This window comes from Bubalus bubalis, chromosome 16, assembly GCF_019923935.1.
Source record: "Bubalus bubalis isolate 160015118507 breed Murrah chromosome 16, NDDB_SH_1, whole genome shotgun sequence".
NCBI classification, from domain to species: domain Eukaryota; kingdom Metazoa; phylum Chordata; class Mammalia; order Artiodactyla; family Bovidae; genus Bubalus; species Bubalus bubalis.
In genome coordinates, this window is record NC_059172.1 from 8038023 (window position 1) to 8061143 (window position 23121).

General features: G+C 48.4%; 1 protein-coding gene across 5 annotated transcripts in view; it reads left to right on the forward strand.

Annotated features, from left to right (window-relative positions):
• The window catches only part of LRP4 (LDL receptor related protein 4), a 53629-nt gene extending 31821 nt beyond the window's left edge, over window positions 1–21808 (forward strand). For 2 of the 5 annotated variants that reach the window (XM_025266102.3, XM_025266105.3), the window contains 15 exons: window positions 286–372; window positions 479–650; window positions 1530–1692; window positions 1804–2029; window positions 2407–2710; window positions 4400–4618; window positions 4763–4897; window positions 5920–6028; window positions 7762–7906; window positions 8180–8293; window positions 9033–9168; window positions 13786–13853; window positions 14669–14756; window positions 16375–16516; window positions 19303–21808. In XM_025266102.3, the coding sequence (XP_025121887.3) occupies window positions 286–372; window positions 479–650; window positions 1530–1692; window positions 1804–2029; window positions 2407–2710; window positions 4400–4618; window positions 4763–4897; window positions 5920–6028; window positions 7762–7906; window positions 8180–8293; window positions 9033–9168; window positions 13786–13853; window positions 14669–14756; window positions 16375–16516; window positions 19303–19635 (2441 nt within the window). In that variant the 3' untranslated portion in view covers window positions 19636–21808. Of the gene's footprint in view, window positions 1–285; window positions 373–478; window positions 651–1529; window positions 1693–1803; window positions 2030–2406; window positions 2711–4399; window positions 4619–4762; window positions 4898–5919; window positions 6029–7761; window positions 7907–8179; window positions 8294–9032; window positions 9169–13785; window positions 13854–14668; window positions 14757–16374; window positions 16517–17746; window positions 17848–19302 lie in introns of those variants that run through there. The other 3 variants (XM_025266103.3, XM_025266104.3, XM_044929194.2) reach the window with 3 other exon arrangements.
• Window positions 21809–23121: the final 1313 nt, after the last annotated feature.

Genomic DNA, 23121 nt, shown 5'->3' on the forward strand with positions numbered 1-23121 from the left:
CCTGCTAAGAGCCTAGGGGCCTCCCGTTCCCTCTGGCACAACCCCTGCCCATCTCTGTAGCACTTACTCTTTCATTATGAGGGCATGGGGTTGGGGGCCACGTTCTTCATCTCTGCCAAGGGCTATCCTGTTATAATATTTCTGTATTTCCCTTGATTTCCTCTCCTTGGGGACATAGGGCTCTCCGACATGCCCAGGCGTCTCAGAACACTAGTCAGCTGTGTGTGTTCCTTTGGAGGCGGGGAGGGGTGAAGGTCCGGGCTGAGCCATGCCTTCTCTTTCCAGGAAAAGTGTACTGGTCGGACAGCACGCTGCACAGGATCAGCCGTGCTCGTCTGGATGGCTCGCAGCATGAAGACCTCATCACCACAGGTGGGCCTTGCTCCCAGCCTTGGGCCCGCCTGTCTGGCTACAGCGCTGGGGAGAGAGCCGATCTGTCTCAAGGCAGGAGCCAGTGTGCTCTGTTGACTTCCTGCAGGGCTGCAGACCACAGATGGGCTCGCGGTGGATGCCATCGGCCGGAAAGTGTACTGGACAGATACGGGAACCAACCGGATCGAAGTGGGCAACCTGGACGGGTCCATGCGGAAGGTGTTGGTGTGGCAGAACCTTGACAGCCCGCGCGCCATCGTATTGTACCACGAGATGGGGTAAGAGTGGCTCCGGGGCCCCGGGCGGCAGGATGAGCGCGCCCGCCTCACAGGAGCACCGAGACTGACCTCCCGGGGCGCTTCCTCTCCCTTGTGATGGCCTTCAGGGTGGCCGTGGAGCGTAGAGGTTCAGAGCGTGAACCCTGGAATCAGAAACCCAGAATTGAAATTTTTTCACCATTTATTAGCTGCGTCTGTCACTTTGGGTTCAATATTTAACCTCCCTGGTCCTCAAATGGCGACCCACTCCACTCTTCTTGCCTGGAGAATCCCATGATCAGAGGAGTCTGGCTTCTGCACCCCATAGGGTCCCAAAGAGTCAGACACGACAGATGCAACTTAGCACACACGTGTGGTCCTCAAATTCCTTACCTGTAAAGTGGAGGTGATAATGAAAATGCATGCCTTGTGGACCTTGTAAGGATTAAGTGAGATAATGCATGGAAAGTACTTAAAAATTTTTTTATTTTAATTTTTTAAATATTTTAATCATTAAAAAAAATATTTATTTGGCTGTGCAGGGTCTTAATCCCTGACCAGGGATTGAAGCTAGATCCCCTGCATTGTGAACACTGAGTCTTAACCACCGGACCACTGGGGAAGTCCTGAAAATACTGTTTTTTTAATCGTGAAAAACATAACATTAAATTTACCATCTTAGCCATTTTCAAGCATACAGTTCAGTAGTGTTAGTACGTTCACATTATTGCAAAACAGGTCTCCAGAACTTTTTTGTCTGGCAAATCTAAAACTCTGTAGTCATTAAACAACAACTCCTGTTTGTGCGTGTAAATGCTTTTCACAGTGTTTGGCGTATTATGAGGACTCCCGGTGTATAGGAACTGTGGGAGGAACCAGCTATTACCTTTTCTTGCCCAGGTTCATGTACTGGACGGACTGGGGGGAGCATGCCAAGTTGGAGCGGTCTGGGATGGATGGCTCCGACCGCACCGTGCTTATCAACAGCAACCTCGGGTGGCCCAACGGACTGACTGTGGACAAGGCCAGCTCCCAGCTGCTCTGGGCTGATGCCCACACCGAGGTGGGGGTCCTGCTCCTGCACAGAGTCTGGGAGTATAGAAGGGCCGTGGGACCTCCGCTGAGGGCCCCCAGCCTCCTAACAGCCACCCGGTACCCTCTCCTTCCTCCACAGCGAATTGAGGCTGCAGATCTGAACGGTGCCAATCGGCACACGTTGGTATCACCTGTGCAGCACCCGTATGGCCTCACCCTGCTTGACGCCTATATCTACTGGACTGACTGGCAGACCCGTAGCATCCACCGTGCCGACAAGGGGACTGGCAGCAACGTCATCCTGGTGAGGTCCAACCTGCCAGGCCTCATGGACATCCAGGCTGTGGACCGGTCACAGCCCCTGGGTGAGAAGACCCCGAGGGCTGTGAGCCAGAGGCCTCTGACTTTCTGGGGCCATCTCAGCATCAGAGATCTATCCAGAGCAGAGAGATGCCTTTACAACCAGAGGGACAGGGACCTACCTAAGCTCCTCCTCCAGGATCAGGCTGTGTTCCCTCTGGGTACGACCGGTACTGCATACTCCCACAGCAGGGTGCTGTCCCCTTTAAAGGACTCCCGGAGATACCCCTGCTCATTCCAGCTCATCCCTGCCGGGCACCAAATCCTGTTATGCAGAACAGTAGACCATCAGGCACGATCAAACCTGTGCCTCGGTTAAGATTCAGACCGTATTCCGGGCCGGGTGTCAAAACTTGCCCCTTTCTCTCTCTTTCGTCGCCAGGTGTGAACAAGTGCGGACCCAGGAACGGTGGCTGCTCTCACCTGTGCCTGCCCCGGCCCTCGGGCTTTTCCTGTGCCTGCCCCACCGGCATCCAGCTGAAGGGAGATGGGAAGACCTGCGACCCCGCTCCTGAGACGTACCTGCTCTTCTCAAGCCGCGGGTCCATCCGGCGTATCTCCCTGGACACCAGCGACCACACGGATGTGCATGTACCGGTCCCCGAGCTCAACAATGTCATCTCCCTGGACTACGACAGCGTGGATGGCAAGGTCTATTACACAGATGTGTTCCTGGATGTTATCAGGTATGAGTGTCCCTGAAAACCTCCAGAGGACACAGACCTGCTTCCCATCTCTGATGGCTGAGGTCATGGTCTGGGTTCACCTCTAAATGGACTGAGTGATTTGGCAACTTGGATAGGGAGTTCTGACCTGAATTTGTTTGCTTTGCAGTGTTATCCCAGAAGAGTTTCAAACTTTTTTGTTTGTTTGCTTGTTTGAAGATTCTGATGTGCTTTGCCAGGCTTTCCAGGTGGCACAGTGATAAAAGAATCCACCTGCCAGTGCAGGAGACTCAAGAGACCTGGGTCTGATCCCTGGGTTGGGAAGGTCCCCTGGAGGAGGAAATGGCAACCCACTCCAGTATGCTTGCCTGGAAAATTCCACGGACAGAGGAGCCTGGTGGGCTACAGTCCATGGGGTGGCACAGAGTTGGACATGACTGAGCACATGCACGGCCTATCTCGTGTTTCATGAATTTATATTTTTGGTCGCACCATGCAGCTTGCGGGATTCCCTGACCAGGGATCAAACCCATGCTCCCTGCACTGCAAACAGTGTCTCACCCACTGGACCTCCAGGGAATTTCCCTATTTAAGGAGGACTAGAAGTCCAGTGTGTAAAACAAACAGATAAAGTCAGACTAGGGACCCGGAGCCTTCTACCCCTACTACTGGACCCTACAGGAGTTCCACAGATCCTCTAAGACCCACTGATTAGTTGGCCACATCGCCAAACTGAGTGTATTGTAATACAGAAATACCAGCCAAATGCAAAGTTTATGGTGGTTTGCGAGGTTGTGCATGTTTTTGTTTTTTAAATATTTTTTGTTTTATTTAAATTTTTATTCTTTAATTTTTCACCCAACACAGCCAAGGAACGTGGTACCCTGCGTTCACGTACGTTCACATACCGTTAGAGGGGTTTACCATGGCAGAGATTCTCACGTGGAAAAACAGGAGCATTCCCTTTTTTCTCCCTGAGGGATGCATTAGAATCTCATCCTGAGAGCTGGTGGGCATGTAGAGTTTAGAGAAGGCCCCCATGTGTGGTGACATGCCCCTTCCCCGATCCTGGGGTTGAATTCCCTCCTATAGGTCAGACTGTTATAAAAAATGCACAGGTAGATTTTGAAAACTCTTCCCTTTCTTCTAATCACCACCTACCAATCCTTGTCTCCTCCTGAAGGTGTATGGGGCTTATTAACCTGTCTTCTGGCAGGACATGGGCCCAAATACCACCTACTTAGAGCAGGAAACACTCTGTCCTCCCAGTACTTTATTCACTAGGTCTGCAAGTATTTTGAATTCCTACTGTGCTAGACGCTGAGGAATGTACTTACAAATGGGCTTCCCAGGTGGCGCTAGTGGTAAAGAACCCTCCTGCCAACGCGGGTTAGACTTAAGAGACGTGGGTTTGCTCCCTGGGTCAGGAAGATCCCCTGGAGGAGGGCATGGCGACCCACTCCAGTATTCTTGCCTGGAGAGTCCCAAGGACAGAGGAGCCTGGCAGGCTACAATCCACAGGGTTGCAGAGAGTCAGGCACGACTGAAGCGACTTAGCATGCACACATGCATGCATGTGCTGATAAATACTTGGTCCCTGCCCCTTGGAGCTTACAGTGTAGTGGGAACCCAACTCTGGGAATGTGGATTAAAGGGGTATCAGCCTATTGCTGATCTGATCAGTCATCTAACCCTGGGCTGTTCCTCAAGGCGAGCAGATTTGAATGGCAGCAACATGGAGACGGTGATCGGGCGTGGGCTGAAGACCACTGATGGGCTGGCAGTGGACTGGGTGGCCCGGAATCTGTATTGGACAGATACGGGCCGAAATACCATCGAAGCATCGAGGCTGGACGGTTCCTGCCGCAAAGTGCTGATCAACAATAGCCTGGATGAGCCTCGGGCAATCGCTGTTTTCCCCAGGAAGGGGTAAGTTTTTGGCCAGCAGGAAAGAGACCCAGGGGAGAAGGGCCTGGGGAGGAGGCACTTAAATATGCCTCTTTCTTAATGGTATTCTCTCGACCTCTGGACGCCATCTTCCCATGCCTTGCTGATGCCACCATCGTGTCCCAGGTACCTCTTCTGGACAGACTGGGGCCACATTGCCAAGATCGAACGGGCGAACTTGGATGGCTCTGAGCGGAAGGTCCTCATCAACACAGACCTGGGTTGGCCCAATGGACTTACCCTGGACTATGATACGCGCAGGTGGGAATCCCGTCCCGGACAGCATCCTGGAGATCGGGTGGGCAGAGGACAGGAAGACTGAGATTGAAGTAGTGAAAAAAAACTGACCTGGAGAACGGGACTCACCCTCCTTGATGGGGGTGAAAGCTCCTTGGTGGGTAGGGAAGAGCAAGCAGCAAGAAAGAATGAGGTAACATATTCTTGGAACAGGAGTCGCTGAACCCAGCATTCAACCCTCAGGTGGGCTTTGTTTATCTGGTTTACATGCTTTTATTTTTTAATTTATTTTGTTGTTGTTGTTCAGTTGCTGTCATGTCCAACTCTCTGCAACCCCATGGACTGCAGCACGTCAGGCTTCCCTGTCCTTCACTATCTCCCAGAGTTTACTCAAACTCATGTCCATTGAGTCGATGATGCCATCCAACTGTCTCATCCTCTGTCGTCTCCTTCTTCTCCTGCCCTCAATCTTTCCCAGCAGCAGAGTCTTTTCCATTGATTCAACTGCTCTCATCAGGTGGCCAAAGTATTGGAGCTTCAGCATCAGTCCTTCCAATGAATATTCAGGACTAATTTCCTTTAGGATGGTTTGATCTCCTTGCAGTCCAAGGGGCTCTTAAGAGTCTTCTCCAACACCACAGTTCAAAAGCATCAATTCTTTGGCACTCAGCTTTCTTTATAGTCCAACTCTCACATCCATACTTTACTGGAAAAACCATAGCTTTGATTAGATGGACCTTTTTCAGCCAAGTGATGTCTCTGTAGGAGTCAAAGGGTGATCGAGTTGCTGAAGATGAGACTGGGTGCAGGCTCCACTGAGGTCACTCGATTTCTACCCCTCTCCAGAACCGCCCTGGCCTCCCCACTTATGAGTCACCATCCCAATTCCACTCTTCAGCTTAGGGACTCCCAGTGACCCCCTCATCAGGTCACCACGACTGCTCACCGCACCCGCCAGCTCAGCTCGGGAGGGGACAGCCAGCTCCCTGAGGGTAGGGCTGGGTCCCCGGCTCATGTCTTCAGCAGCTACCATTTCTCCTTCACAGGATCTACTGGGTGGATGCCCACCTGGATCGGATTGAGAGTGCTGATCTCAGCGGGAAGCTCCGACAGGTCCTTGTCAGCCACGTGTCTCACCCCTTTGCTCTCACGCAGGTACTGACTCGGAGAACAGGACTCACCCTCCTTGATGGGGCGTATTTCCTCAGGGCTCTGTGTCTGCCCCAGATGCTGCTGAACAGATGTGCTACGGAAGCCCATTTTAGGAGTGATTCTTGTATTCGGAAGCCTTGCTGCCATGCGCCCTGCTGCTCCCGCTTGCCCACATTCTAGCATTCAGAGGGGCGGCTCTCCCACAGCTGCGTACGGAGTCAGCCATGGGACTTGTGAAAATGCACATTCCTGGGCAGAGGATATAAAGAATCTGCCTCCTAAGGGTCGGGCTGGGAATATTCATTTTAACAAGTTCCCCAGTTGATCCCAGTGCTGTGGTCCCAGCAAGCAAACTCAGGCAGCTCACTTAACAGCCAGAAAGTAGAGTGGCTGAGAGCCAGTGTTTTGAGGCAACGAGCCAGTTAGTAAGTTTATTGGGGGAGTGCCTCCAACGAGCCAGCTCTGTGGGTTCAAGTTCTGCCTGTGTCATGAAGTGACTGGGCAACTTGGACAAGACAGTGAACTCTCTACGCTTCACTTACCTGTAAAAGAAATGAGTTTAATAATAGTGTTCTCCTGAAGTTGTGTCTGACTCTTTGTGACTCCACGAACTTGTAGCCTGCCAGGCTCTCTGTCCATGGAATTCTCCAGGCAAGAATCCTGGAGTGGGTAGCCATTCTGTCCTCCAGGGGATCTTCTCAACCCAGGGACAGAACCTGGGTCTCCCGCATTGCAGGAGGATTCTTTACTATCTGAGCCATCAGGGAAGCCCAAAATATACACAAAGCATTAACACAGTACCTGCCACTCAATGTGTGTTATTTCTGATCATTTTAATTAGTATTGGCTGACATTATTTTTTAAGAGTTCTAACCTTGTAAAACAATTCAAGGAAGGAAAAAGGTATACCGAGGCAGGGGCCAAAACAGGGATGATCAATTATTCAAAAATCTTTGTCCTTTTTTTGACAAAACATCCACTCTATCTATATTCTGCATTATATCCTACCAGCCAAAAGATTTTCTCTGACTTTACTTAATGATAGGCTTTCCCCCCTCATACTCCACATGTAAAACTACAGGATTATACTGTTTAGTTTTCTCGTCTACAAGTTTCCCTGGGGTTTCTGATGTATACCCTAGGGATGGGAGGGGAACTGCCTACACTGCCCTTCCTCCCCTGGTTGAGAATCTCAAGATCACTGAATTAGAGGGCAGCTGCCTGCAGAGGTAACCAGGGAACTTGGGCCAGGGCTGTGAGTGAAGAGCCTAGAACAGGGACCCAGAAGGACCCCCCACCTCCACAATTTACTCCTGTTTGCTAGGTACAGGAACTCAGTTATTCATTGAGCCACTGAGTCGAATGACTGAGGACTACATGTTAGTGCTGGAAATTGAGAGATGAATAAAGCACATTCTTGTCCTTGAAGGGCTTAATCTGGCAGGACAGATAGACATGTAAAAAATGACCATAGAATGTCAAAACTTGCGTGCAGAAGTGAGGACGCGGCTCAGAACAGCATGGACAGAAGGGTGAATTCTCTGTGGGTAAGAGATCTCCCTGCTACCCAGGGGGAGATCTCCTGGGTAAGGTCATATGTGGGGATACATACGAGTTGACCCGGATATATGAAGAAGAGGGCACCTGGGCAGCAGGAATGAATGGGCTGAGGCACGGAAGCTGTCGTGGGGTCTGCCTATTAATAGTTACCCTTTTGGGGTCCCCTTGTTGAGTAGCAGGACAGGTGGATCTACTGGACAGACTGGCAGACCAAGTCCATTCAGCGTGTGGACAAGTACTCAGGCCGGAGCAAGGAGACAGTGTTGGCGAATGTGGAGGGGCTCATGGATATCATCGTGGTCTCCCCTCAGCGGCAGACAGGTGGGCTCCTGGTCCTGAGGCTGCTTCCGTACCACTGGTGGGGTTCACTGCTCACCCCAAGGACTGTTAATAACCAAGATGATCAGAGCCACCGGAGAGCCACGTTCACATCTGAAGCTCTTAGGCCTTTTCGGCCCCCTGTTGTTATACCCCTCCTTCCTGCCCCACTGTCCCTGGGAGTCAGGGAGCCCTGAATCTCCTCCATTTGGAGAAGCGTCAAACTGGGAGACTTGATTCTGCCCCAGGCCAGATGTTCATTTGCTTTGCTCATAGGGACCAACGCTTGTGGCGTGAACAACGGCGGATGCACTCACCTCTGCTTTGCCAGAACCTCGGACTTTGTGTGTGCCTGTCCTGATGAGCCCGACGGCCGGCCCTGCTCCCTCGGTGAGTTGGACTGACGGGCCCCCCTGCAACAGCGGAGCCCTTGCAAGGGCAGGGGATCAGCAGCTTTTTCCATCTAGGTGAGACTGTTCCTCAGGGGATCTTACAGCAGAGTGACTAGGAGCTTTGAGCTTGAGGTTTGGAATGGCACAGAGCGGGTTTGTCTGGCTCTGGCATGTACGTACGTGTGTATGTGCGTAGCTGTGCTGGGTCTTCCTTGTGTCACATGGGGACTTCTCTAGTTGCAGCGCACTGGCTTCTTCTTGTGGCACATGGGCTTCGGGCTCTGGAGCACATGGCTTAGTAGTTTCCGTGCACGGGCTTTCTCTAGCTGGGGCGCATGGGCTCAGTTGTCCTGTAGCACGTAGGATCTTAGTTCCCCAGCCAGGCATCCAACCCACATCCCCTGCAATGGAAGGCAGGTTCTTAGCCACTGGACCACCAGGGAAGTCCCTGGCTTCTGGCATTTACTAGAATGGAAATCAGCTCTCTTGAGTCCCTGATCCCTGCTGTAACCTGTGCATGATTCTCTTTCTTCCTGCCCTTTGTGGGCCAGCTAGCCCATCCAGAGTTGTTAATATTGGAAACCAAATCCTTTTTAGTAAGAAGGACATCTAACAGGCGTGTCTAGGATGAGGGCAGCTAAAAGATGGCTCCGTCAGGTTCTCCAGATGCTACTCTCGGACCACAGGTAGATATTTGGGGCTCCAGTGGTCCACTCCAGCCCTTGTTTTCTCTCCAGTACCTGGCCTGGTGCCCCCAGCTCCCAGGGCTACCAGTATGAGTGAAAGGAGCCCCGTGCTACCCAACACGTTACCGACTACCCTGCGTTCTTCTACCCCCCGGACCCGTACATCTCTGGAGGAGGTGGAAGGGAGGTAAGTACATTTAGTATGGGCCTGAGGGCTCTTTGATCCAAATCTCATCCCCTGCCAGCAGACCACCATAGTCCCAGCTTGATAATTCTGGCAGATGGGAAATGGATTACATCATTATCCACTAGTCCCTGCTGTTTGGAACCGGAGATGATATTTAGTTTTGTAGATTGTTGCAAGTGTTTTTTTTTTTTTTATAGCTCTGGAAGCAAGAAGCTTCAAGAGCAGCTTTAGAGAGAAATCATTCAGGAAGAGTTTCCACCTGGCATTCCTCCTTCTTCCTTTCTTTCTGTGATTTCTGCTCTGGCAGAACAGGTTTAGCACATGGTCTTCTCCTACATTTTACTTAGAAGCCACCAAGTCATAGTGGTCTCTGGGCTGGGGCTTTTTAATTTGAGACATTCCCAGGTATATGGTGGCCTTAGCGTATAATGACCTGTAACACTACAACAGGCATGTGTGTGCACACACGTGCACACACACACTCTCCATTATTAAATAAGCAAGCATAGCCATGAACAGTTCTCAAATTAAGCATAAAATACTGTATTTCATTAAGCTGAAAGTGCTGTCAATTTAAAATGCATCCTGATTTGAGAGATTAAACTGAAAAAAATTACCAATGGCAATTGTGGTATGCCATTAATTGTAAGACATAGCCCTATTTCAGAGACGTAAGAATATAGAAAAAAATGCTTAGCTTAAAGTTGATGAAATATGTTATATTCAACTTAGATAAAGTCTAATAAATATGTTTTTTTATTTATGCTTGGCAAAAAAAAATAATCTGGAAATACAGATAGGAGTAAAGAAGAAAGAAGTACCCATATACCCATATATAATTACCTTTAGTGTTTTATAACGATTACCACAATAAGTCTAGTTAGTTAACATCCATTACCACACATATCCAATTTTTTTCTTATAATGAGAACTTTTAAAATCTACTCTTTCAGCAGTCCTGCTACTAGGCATATACCCTGAGGAAACCAAAATTGAAAAAGTCACATGTACCCCAATGTCTGCTGCTGCTGCTGCTGCTAAGTCACTTCAGTCGTGTCCGACTCTGTGTGACTCCATAGACGGCAGCACTATTTACAATAGCTAGGAAATGGAAGCAAGCTAGATGTCCATCTACAAATGAATGGATAAAGAAGCTGTGGTACATATATACAAAGGAATATTACTCAGCCATAAAAAAGAATGCATTTGAGTCAGTTCTAATGAGGTAGGTGAGCCTGTAGAGCCTATTATACAGAGTGAAGTAAGTCAGAAAGAGGAAAACAAATGTCGTATATCAATGCATATATACGGAATGTAGAAAGATGGTACTAATGAACCTATGTGCAGGGCAGCAGTGGAGATGCAGACACAGAGAACAGACCAACGGACACGGGGTGGGGTAGGGGAGAAAGGAGAGGGTGGGGCGTATGGAGAGAGTAACATGGAAACATACACACTACCATGTGTAAAACAGATAGCCACTGAGAATCTGCTGTATGACTCAGGGCACTCAAACCAGGGCTGTGTAAGAACCTAGCGGGGCGGGGTGGGAGGGCCGTGGGAGGGAGGCTCAGGAGGGAGGGACAGAGGCATTCCTATGGCTGACTCCTGTTGGTGTTTGGCAGAAACCAGCACAATACTGTAAAGCAATTGTCCATCAATTAAAAATATGTGAATTTAATTAAAAAAATTTTTTTAAACTACTCTCTTAGCAACTTTCAAATGTACAGTATTGTTAACTGTAGTCACTATGAAACTCAATGAAACTAAGCCATGCCCATGGGGCAACCCAAGATGGGCAGGTCGTGGTGGAGAGATCTGACAGAATGTGGTCCACTGGAGAAGGGAATAGCAAACCACTTCAGTATTCTTGCCTTGAGAACCCCATGAACAGTATGAAAAGGCAAAATGATAGGATACTGAAAGAGAAACTCCCCAGGTCAGTAGGTGCCCAGTATGCTATGAGATGGCTGGATGGCATCACTGACTTGATAGACGTGAGTCTCAGTGAACTCCGGGAGTTGGTGATGGACAGGGAGGCCTGGCGTGCTGCGATTCATGGGGTCGCAAAGAGTCGGACACGAATGAGCGACTGATCTGATCTGATCTGATCTGATGATGTACATTCTGCTCCTGGGACTTATAACTGGAAGTCTGTGCCTTTTGACCATCTTCACTTATTTTGTCTACCCCAAGCCCCCCATCGCTGGCAATTACCAATCTGTATGATATTAATTATATCTATTAATTTTTTTTCAGAGTCCACGTATAAGTGATATCTCTGTCTGTCTTATTTCACTTAGCATAATGCCCTTAAGGTCCATCCATGTTATTGCAAATGGCAGAATGTCCCCCCCCCCACTTTTTTTAATGGCTGAATAATGTTCCATTGTATCCCTATACAAACATTTTCTTTATCCATTCATCCACTGATGGACACTTTGGTGGTTTCCATGTCTTGACTATTATAAATAACGCTACATTGAACGTGGGGTGCAGATACCTTTTTGAGATATTGATTTCATTTTCTATTTTTACTATTTTGATGTCTATCTTCCCAGGCATTTTTCTATTAGATCATTTTCACTGTCATATTATTTTTAATATCAATTGTAGCTTAAAAGGTAATTAATACTTGAATTGTGAAAACAGAAACATAGTAATAAGCCCTAATGAGAACTCTAGACTCTTGTCCCTGAAATTACATCAAATTTATTCTATGTGCCCCATTTTCTCTTCTTTAAATTTACTTTTAATTGGAGGATAATTGCTTTCCAACATTGTGTTGGCCTGTTTTTTCTTGTTAGAAGAGTTTATATAGAAATGTTATATGATATAAACATGGACCTTTCTCACTAACTTTTAAGCACTAAAAATCATTTGGGTTTATTCAGAGAACTTTTGAAAAAATATACTCAGATTTTTTTTCTCCTCTCAGAGTTCTATTTGAAGACTCAGTACGCCTTGGTTTCAGATGCTTTTGCAGGCAGCTTTTCTCTAACCTTTTCACTGTCAGTCCCTCAGTCATGTCCGATTCTTTGTGACCCCATGGTCTGTAGCCTACTGGGCTCCCCCGTCCATGGAATTTTCCAGGCAAGAATACTGGTGTGGGTTGCCGTTTCCCTCTCTGGGGGCTCTAACCTTTTAGGACATACCTTTAATTGCCAGCTCAGAACGTGCCCCAAAGGAGTTACCTTGTCAGCATTTCAAGTTAGTTATCTAAGCCCTCTCTCTGGATGTCTTGCATATTCCCATGTGAAAGAATGAAGGGGAGAAAAACAATATATATATTTTTTCAGGTCTTTCTAGACTTTGTGATAATCTTTACCCAATGAGAGGTTTGCTTGACTGGTAGCTTCTTCCCACTCATCCTGGTAGTTTAATAAAGCCTACCATTGGATGTCTTTAGTATTCTTTCAGCAGGCTTTCAGTTCACTCCCAGACCTGCTTCTTCTTTTTAAAGACTCCTATTTAAAGAGTACATATTTTGGGAATTCCCTGGCAGTCCAGTGTTGTGACTGTTTCACTGCCATGTGAGTGCTAAGTCGATTCAGTCGTGTCCGACTCTGTGCGACGCTATGGACTACAGCCCGCCAGGCTCCTCTGCCCATGGGATTTTCCAGGCAAGAACATGGAGCGGGTTGCCATTTACGTCTCCAGGGGATCTTGTCGACCCAGGGGTTGAACCTGGGTCTCTTACATCTGCCTGCACTGGCAGGCAGATTCTTTACCACTGGTGCCACCTGGGAAGGCCCTTCACTGCCAAGGGCCTGGGTTTAATCCCTGGTTGGGGATTCTGGGATCCTACAAGCCTTGTGGCCAAAAGACAACAAAAGAGTACATATTTTAAAACATTTAAACATGATATAGCATCTTTAAAAATTTTTTTAATTATTTATTGACCGTGCTGGGTCTTCGTTGCTGCGTGGGCTTTTCTCTAGTTGTGGTGAGTGGGGGCCACTCTCCAGTTGAGGTGCGTGGGCTTCTCAATACGGTAGCTTTTGTTGAGGAGCATGGGCTCTGCCATATGTGAATCCTCCCGGACAAGGGATCAAACCCGTGTCTCCTGCATTGGCAGGCGGATTCTTTACCACTGAGCTACCAGGGAAGCCCAGGGTTTGTGTTTTTTTAAACTTTTTCTTTTGTATTGGGGTATGCCATCACCGATTCAATGCACACGAGTTTGAGCAAGCTCAGGGAGATGGCGAAGGACAGGGAAGCCTGGTGTGCTGCAGTCCGTGGAGTAGCACACAGTTGAGCAACCACAACAAATAGCTGACGAACGATGCTGTGACAGTTTCAGGCGCGCAGCAAAGGGGCTCAGCCGCACGTGTGCATGCATCCATGCTCCCCCAAGTGCCCTCCCATCCAGGCTGCCACATGACACTGAGCAGAGTTCCATGTAGCATCTTGAAGACTCACGCTGATTGCTCTGTATTTCCTGGTCCTGCCCTCTCCTTGCTTCTAACCTCTCCTGTCTGGTACAGTCTCCTATCTGAAAGCCCTGATCCCAGGCCTTTTGCCCAGTCCTCCCAGGACTTTCCCCTTTTCCCGGAGGAAGGCAAGATCTTTGTTGAATACGGGTAGCTTTCAGATTCGGTTCTCTCTGCCCCACAGGTGCTCTGAAAAGGATGCCCGGCTGGGCCTCTGTGCGCATTCCAATGAGGCTGTGCCTGCTGCTCCAGGTAAGCCTCCAGTCTCCATCTGCTTTGAAAAACAAGAGGTAAGAAATTGAAGTCTCCATGGAGATCTTGAGGAACCTTCAAGGGGACTCTGGGGTTGATGAACCCTTTCCTTAGACTAAATTCATAGAAAGAACAACCATAAATCGCTGCCACTTCTGGAGTGCTTTCTGTATGCCAGGCATCTATTTATTAAGCCATATTTGTGTGTGCCTGGGCTTCCCTGGTGGCTCAGTGGTAAAGAACCCACCTGATGATGCAGGAGCTGCAAGTTTGACCCCTGGGTCAGGAAGACCCCCTGGAGAAGGAAATGGCAACCCATTCCAGTATGCTTGCCTGGGAAATCCCAGACAGAGGAGCCTGGTGGGCTATAGTCCATGGGGTTGCAAAGAGTTGGACGTGACTTAGTGACTAAATGACAAATGTGTTCACGCATGTATACGTATGTATTTGTATATACACACTCACTTTCAATCTCCAGATGTAATACATTTATTATTTGATATTATATATTTATTATTAAATATAAATAATAAATGAGGAATTTATTATTTACATTTAACTGATGAGAAAACTTGGGCTTAGAAGTTAAGCATCTTGCCTTAAGTCACACAGCTAGTAAGTGGTAGAACTGGGGTGAGAGATGCTGACAGAGTGATAGGTTTCTTCTCAGCCCCCTCCGCCCACCCCCTGCCGCCTCTTCCCTGTAATTGTCCTCAGATGGTGTGGGAGGCAAAAAGGAGCCTTCCACCCACCCCCCCCAAGCCAGCTAGAAGACCATCCGTGGTCCCCGCCTAGCGTCCCTCTGCTCTTCCCAGGGGAAGGACTTCACGCCAGCTACATCATCGGTGGACTCCTCAGCGTTCTCCTGATTCTGGTGGCGATCGCAGCTTTGATGCTGTACAGGTAACCTCAGCCCCACTTCAGGGGTCACATGTTCGCTGAGGGGCCCCGTTAGCACGTTTGGGACCGCCTTGAAGCTGACCGCTCACTGATTCAGCTGCTGACCAACCTCATGTCAAAGCTGGGTCCCTGGGCAGAGCAGCAGAAGGGAAGGGCAGACACCTGAATGTGTACCCTTCTTCCCCAAGCACATCACAGGTCATTTCCTCATTTCATGACCCCAGCAACCCTCGGGATTTTCCTTATGGGCTAGGGTCCTGAGGACACAGGGGATGTCACCCAAGGTCACACAGTAAGAGGCAAAGCTGGCACTGATCTAGCAGCTTTGCTTTTTTGCCACCATCCCACACTGCCTCAAACCACTGAAGCTGGAAGTGATTTTCTCTTCACGCAAACACAACCCTTTATGACAATGTTGGGTGGTGTGTCATTGCTCGGGAGGAATCATCCTGGGAATCCTAAATTTCAAGTTAGAATATTTTTTATCACTCTCTCTATATATATTTTCCCCTAAATGCTTTAAATGCAACTCACAGCAAAAATGTCCTTCTGCTAATAACAACAGCTACAACAGTAATGGGCTTCCCTTATAGCTCAGTCGGTAAAGAATCTGCCTGCAGTGCAGGAGACCCGGGTTCGAGTCCTGGGTTGGGAATATTCCCCTAGGGAAGGAAATGGCAATCCACTCCAGTATACTTGCCTGGAGAATCCCATGGATAGAGGAGCCTGGCAGGCTACAGTCCATGGGGTCGCAAGAGTCGGACACAACTTAGCAACTAAACCACCACCACCACGACATTAATAATAGTAACAGCTAGCATTTAATGAACATGCCTCAATGCCACAACCACCTTATAATACAGGTATTACTGCTCCTCACTTTACAGATGAGGATCTAAGGTTCAGAAAGTTTAGATTATGTCCAGCAACATCCCTAAAAGCTAATAAGTAACAGAAGTGGGATTGAAACGTAGGTCTGTCTTGACACTAAAACTGGTGTATTCATTTTCTATTGCTGTACAACATTAACCCCAAACTTCGCAACTTAAAGTGACAACCACTGATTACCTCACAGTTTCTGTGGGTCAGAAATTTGGGTGCAGCTTAGCTGGTGCCTCTGCCTCAGGCTGTCTCACGAGGCAGCAATCCAGGTGTCAGCCAGGGTTCCAGTCTTATCTTGAGACTTGACTGGAAGAGCAAGGGCAAGGATTCCCTTCTAAGCCCAGGATTCAGTTCCTCACAGGCTGTGGGCTGGAGGCCTCCCTTGTCAGTTCCTTGCCTTGTGGGCCTTTCCATAGAACAACTTCCAACATGGCAGCTTGCATCCCTCAGAACAAAAGCAGGAGAGAGACAGAGAGGGAGGGCAAGCCAGGAGGGAAGCCAGTTTCCTTGTCAGGAGTTTCCTTGTCACCAAATCTAGTAGCCCACACTTTTCTACGTTCTGTTCCACAGAAGCAAGTCAGCAGGCCCAGCCCAGACTCACAGGGCACGGATTCAGAAGGTGTGAGAGTCAGGAGATGGGGCCCACTGCGAGGCTGCCTGCCGCATGTAGGTTACAGCTTCCCCAGATAGCCTCCCCATACAGATCTGAACTAATTTCTCATCCCTTTTTCTTCCAAAGACACAAAAAGTCCAAGTTAACTGATCCTGGAATGGGGAACCTGACCTACAGCAACCCATCCTACCGAACTTCCACTCAGGAAGTGAAGATCGAAGCGACCCCTAAACCAGCCATGTACAATCAACTGTGCTATAAGAAAGAGGTAAGCGTGAAGACTTGTATCTGAGAGTGTGTTTCTGGAGGGGGCGGGGGATCACGCTCCAGTCGCCTGAGCAGTGAGGCCGCAGGGAGGGGTGCAGGGTGGTCCTGCCATCTTGGGAGCGACAGTGAAGAGAAGACTGGAATGTGATTTGGATTTCTGGAGAGGTCGGCAGCTTGTGAGGGACCAGCTTGAGGGGCCCTGGTGAAAGCAAGGTTAGAAAGCAGATCCCAGGGATGTCCCTGGTGTGGTTGGGACCTCACCTTCCGACACAGAGGGTGTGGGTTCGATCCCTCGGCAGGAAGCTAAGATCCCACATGCTTTGGGGTCAAAAACCTAAACCATAAAAACCGAAGCAATACTATAACAAATTCAATTTAAAAAATAAAAACTTAAAAAAAAGAAAAGCAAGCAAGCAGATCCCAGGAGGTTTAGGTCTGAAGACATGTGGGTGTGTACCTCCCTGCCCGAACATGTTTTCCCAGGCTCAGATGTCCCTTCTCTCCTGGAGTTGTCATTCCCCAGCAGTGAGGCTGTGCTCCTGTAAAATGACCCCAAACTCCTAGAACTCCTGGACTCCCGCTTTCTAACCCCTGATCCAAGCTGTTGGCACCCAAGCTGTAGTTGGGAATGGCTGGTGTTTTGCTATTCTTCCTTTTATCACAGAATCTAAAAGAATTTCTCTACAATTCTGAAAGTTTATGTGATTTTGTTCTTTTAACTCCTTTGTTGTGAAAAATTATTTGCTGAATGTTTAGGCATGAAAAATAGTCCCATTTCAATGAGGGCATATAACCTAGGACTTTGATTTTCCTAGTCTAATATGACTCTTGTTTTTTTCCTAAAATCCTGCAACCCTTCATTAGAAATTATCCTGAATGGGACCATATGAGATTCTCTTGGCCTGTCTAGCACAGTCAGAACTAGCCCTCACACCGACAGGGCTCCTCTGCATAACTAGTACGCTCTACATAATAATCATGTGATTTCAGGATCCACGAATTCCCCTATTAAAAAAACCTTCTACTATAAGCCAAAACCAAACCTGTAGGGATAGCTTGCAGATTCTGGGATGACAGACTCCTTCTTTGTTAATATCTTTTGAGAGAAAGACTCTTGAAGCTTCTTGGGTTCCTGGCGTGTCTGATGCCCCAGAAAGGAACCCCAGTGAGGGCCCTCGGTTAGACACTAAAATCATGTGACTCTCTCTCCTGTTGTATGCTTTCTCCTCAGCAGCTCTTTCACCCCTCTGATAGTCTTTCACCCTTTCTCTTCTGATTTCCTCTTCATTTCAGGTACCTGTTGCTGTGTGTTTGTAGAGGGAGTGGTATCCCCCATTGCTAGTGCCATGCCACCCACCTCTTCCTGACTTACCCCCCGTATCTCTGTGATGAAGACGCTGAGTGGGCTGCATCTTATCTGACACTAATTCGGCATGGAGCGTGTGCTTGGTGACTGGGCATGTGTGTGCGTGCCTGTGGCCTTGTGTGCTGTCTCTCTCTCTGCTTGATCGAGGGAGCTGTTACTCCCAGAGGGTAGGGAGGACCATATTTTATGTTGTGTAACCATTAAAACATCCTGCTTATTGTAGGGGCTCAATAAATATCTGTGGAATTGGATTGTTACTAAAATAAAGCAGCAGTTGCAGGGCTCTTGGCAGGAACACTATCCCAGGGACAGAAGCCAAGCCATGGCCCATTTTTCTCTTGGCAGTGGCGGCATGTTGGTTGGTATCCCCCAGAAACCAGAAGTAAGGCTATCCTTTGAGGAATCCAAAAAGGGAGAAGCCTGAGCAGAACTTAAGGCTTCCTTGGAACGATCCCTGGTTGCTTGAGAATGGCCCCAAGGCTCATGGGAGCAGAGTCAGAATAACCTCACACAAAAGTTTGTAGGTTACAGGTCCCCAGTGGATTGACACTTAGAACCCAAATGAGAGGGTTTTCTAGAGCCTTTCTGCCTTACCTTCTGAAACTTTTCTTAAGAATATTAGAAAGGAGAGAATTAAGACTAAAGTAGAACATGGAGCTATGTTCAATATCTTGTAATAAACTATAGTGGAAAAGAATCTGAAAAAGAATTTTAACTGAATCACTTTGCTGTACACCAGAAACTAACACAACATTGTAAATCAACTCTACTTTAAAAACAAGAAAAAGAATAAATACAATATTGTAAAGTAATTAGCCTCTAATTAAAATAAATTTAATTAAAAATGTATAAAAAATAATAAAAACAAGAAAAAGAATAAAATAGCACAAAAGTGGTTTAAAATCTTGGATAAGTGAACATTTAACTGCTTCCCTCAATTGCTTCTGACCAGTATCTTAGCATGCTGTCCCATTAATAACCCACATTAGCGATGTGGCAATAGCTAACACGACTTAGTGCATGTTCATGGGTTAGATTTTATGTGTTAGGTACCTACTAATTGCATTTCATGGATCACCTCTTTTGACGCTCACAGCCATAGGTTATGAGGTATGGGTACTGTTGCTCTAAAGAGGTGAGCCTGAGTTTGAGAGATGTTCAGTGATTCGCCCCAGGTGATGCAGCCAGTGCGTGGCTCACGCAAGGCCGGAAGCCACGGTTCTCCCGCCTCCCCGTATGATAAATGGTAATGATCATCCAAGCTGCTCCTTTCCTTTTAGGCTCAGCCTTATACATTGGCTCTGACTAAACTTCCCTGTTTGTCTGTGAGATCTTTGCCCTCTTCGCACCCACTGCTACTCCATCCACCCACTTCAGAGAGAGCTGATCAACTGACCGTGTCTCTCCGCTCTCCACCCCAGGGTGGACCTGACCATAACTACACCAAGGAGAAGGTCAAGATTGTCGAGGGCATCTGCCTCCTGTCTGGCGACGATGCCGAGTGGGATGACCTCAAGCAACTGCGCAGCTCCCGGGGGGGTCTTCTTCGGGATCACGTGTGCATGAAGACAGACACCGTGTCCATCCAGGCCAGCTCTGGCTCCCTGGACGACATGGAGACGGAGCAGCTGTTGCAGGAAGAGCAGTCTGAGTGCAGCAGCGTCCATACTGCAGCCACTCCCGAAAGACGGGGCTCCCTGCCCGACACAGGCTGGAGACACGAACGCAAGCTCTCCTCAGAGAGCCAGGTCTAAACGCCCGCATTCCCCTCCCTGCCTCTTCCTTCTCCTTGGTGGACTCCCGGTCCTTGTGCTCGCTTACACGGCAGGCCCCTTTTCTCTGTGCTGGCCCTACTCCTCCTCCTCCCACCCTGTTAACTGCTCCCCGAGCCCTCTGCGCGAGCTGTTTCCACCTGAGTTCGTACCTACCTGTGCACCAGAAATGATGGGGCGTCCTCAGAATTTAGACCTGGACTGTACCATGAACTGCACCTCCTGCACTCCATCCTGATCGCCCCCCACCCTGCCCCGCCGCCCCGAAACCAGGCCTTGTAACGATTCCTCGTCATTACAGAGCTCCACCTCCCTCCCCTGGTACCCTCAGTGCCTGCACCGCCAGATCTGACGACCCAAGACGGCACCCCCCTCATCAGAGCTGGCCTGACCGCTTCTCTGGAGAACTTGCTGACTGGGGGCTGGAACCTGGGGCTGGGGTCATGTACAGAGAGAGAGATGAAGGATAGAGGCTGAGAGGAGGAGGAGTCAGCCCAGCTGGCATGGGCATCTGGGGAACCTCCAGCCTCGAGGGCGTAGGCAACATGAAAAAGATTTCAAGGGTGATTGGGCCGGGTGTCCTGTCCATTGCCGGCGGTGGATATGATTCATGCCCTGAGAGTTGTTGTTTTTCCAGCTGCAGGCATTGAAGAGCTCTATCTGGGTCTGGCTCAAGCTGTTCTTCCTCCTGCCAGAATGCCTGGAGCCTTTTCTACCTTCAGATGACTGGGGGTGGGGGTCCCTACCACAGGGCTGCTGGCTAATACGAATCCCCTCCTGCTGCCTCCAGGCTGTGAGCCGGTGGCTTGAGTAAGTGTGGGGGCCCTCAGCACGGGGTCTCTGCCATGTCTGAGAAGTGCTTCTTAGGTCAAACATAGCACATCCCCTGAACTTTTAATGTCCTGCCACTCTCTTCCCTCTTCATTCTCTGGGATTCTGAGCGCAGAGATCCTGGAGCAACTTCTCAAAGGAGAGCCGTAAAGTTCAACAAATGGCTGGGAAGAGCGATCAGGTCAGAGACTCGAGGCCCCCAGGGCCTAAAGTGAAGTGTCCATGAGGCTGAGCCTCCTGCGTTCTCTCAGGTGCTCAGGGATCTAAGCGAGTGGACAGAGAGCCTGCAGCTGGGGGTGGTGAAGTTCCCACTCCAAGTCCTCCCAGCTAGGTGACTCCCGTTCCGTGCTGAAATGCCGTCACTGGCTTCATGCTTATTCACAGAAAAGGCATACGTGTCACACAAATGTTGGGGGAATTGAGACTTCTTACTGTCCTAAACTTCTACCTAGCTCTGCTGGGTTTTGTTTGTTTTTCGGTGCCTAATGTGCTTATTCTGATCTAGCCTTGCGGGCACCTGTGGTGAAGAGGCCTAAATAAAGATGCAAAGTGTGTGTGTCTGTGGGGGGCAAGGAATAGAAAAGTAGAGAGAAACAATGAGGAGGCCCTTTCAGCCCAGGGCACACCCAGACCTCTTTCACCCAGGGATGAGAAGCCACAACAGGAGCTGAGGATGGATGGGGGTGCCTCGAAGCTAAGTTTCCAAATTTGAAACATGTCCTGGGGCTCCTGGCATTGAGAAATCAGCCGCCAAACATGAGTGAAAAGGGAAGACCAGAGCTAACCCTTTCTTGTCGGTTCTAAGATCACTTGAGACAGGTGCCAGGCTCTTAGCCCTTCTTTCAGGAGCCAGCCCCAGGTCTGGACCCTCAAAGGACAGCCAGGCCAGGCCAAGCAGGATTTCCCAGAACACAAAGCAGGAAAAGAAACGTCCCCCTCCTGGGAGGAAAGGGGGGCATTTCACATTTGACGGGGCAGTAGAAGAAGGAGCACTTTGGGTCCTTGGATTCGCGGCTTGGGGATGCTGAGAGAAAGTAGCCAAACGGTATCTTCTCATGGAAAGGGGGAAGGATCTTATTGCACTTGGGCTGTTCAGAATGTAGAAAGGACATATTTGAAGAAATATCTATTTGAGCACTGATTTACTATGTAAAAAGCAAAATCTCTCTGTCCTAAACTAATGGAAGTGATTCTCCCACGCTCACGTGTAATGGTTTTAACGTTACTCACTGGAGAGATTGGACTTTCTGGAGTTATTTAACCACTATGTTCAGTATTTTAGGACTTTATGATAATTTAATATAAATTTAGCTTTTCTTAATCACCTTGCCTGGCTTGGAGTCATGACTAGTAACTGCACCTGCTCTGTCTGACTGAAACATGCTGTGGAGACCTGCTTTCAGACATCACCACTAAGCCCTTTGGGGGATATGAAGAGCGATAAAGGGTGGGAGGTTCCTGGCTGGAGCTTCAGCTCATCTTGAGAAGACAGGTTAAGACCAGAGTTCATTGGCTTCTGAAATCCTGATGTCCTCTAGAGCAGGGTGGCTGGTAGGTTTCATTGTGAGTGCCAACTCTGGTTGGTCATGGCTGCCCAAGGTTCTGTCCAGACCCAGTGGAAAAAAGTGTTATGATGGTTAATGGAGTCTTCTTTGGGCACCAAAAGGAAGTGTCATGGCATGTATGGCCATGACATACATTCTATTTCTGTTCTAGGTCTATGAGGACTTTGGTGTCACAGAACTTGACTTTGCCTTGCAGGGATGGTCACTGGCAAGACTGATGTCTTAAAAGAAAAGCATGGGGATGGGGACAAGAAGGTTTGATTCTGGTCCCAGGTCTACTACTAGCTCTGTTTGATCTTAGTTGTGTTTCACAGTTACTCTGAGAATGGGTCAAATGAACTAAAACTCCTTTTGTTTTTAAGAACCTGTCTATTCATAGCCCATCCATTACATCTCAAGGCTAGAACAAGGCACTGGGGATCCCATTTCAGCCTCTGGACATAATACCTTTCAATGAAGATTGGGAATCATGCAAGTCTTAATGTCAGATACACAATTTGATGTCAGGGATCAATAGTTGATTTTCTAAGCCAAAAACCATTTCTAGAATATTGTTCCCATTCATTCATTCATTCATTTATTCATCTGCTAGGGGCTGAACACTGCCCAAGCATTACCAAAAAAGAATATCACAGAGGTTAGAGTCCACCAATACCACCCCACCCCCCTCAAAAAAGAAAAAGGAAGCAAGAAGGACTGAATCTTTTTGTATATAAGTGATGAGATCTGAGTATAAACTGCCATGTATATTTCTTCTAACTTTGGTGAGGGATTGGTGTGCTAGAACAAAAACAAGTAGAATAGCTCAAGGACAACCATCCACCATTCTGTTTTGGGGAAAAAAAAAATCACAACAGACAGGAAAGGAGGACATTTGAAGAAATGAAATCCAGTCTAATGCACAAGCCTATATACCTGTAGTAAGTGCCCCCTTCCAGAGCCTCAGAATTACAGGCCAAGGCTATGAACAGTGACCACTAGAGTCAGGAAGTCAGGAAGAACCTTTCAAATAGGGAGAAAAAAATGAATGCATTGAACACACCATTTACCTGGAAAACTGGAAGTGTTTCTG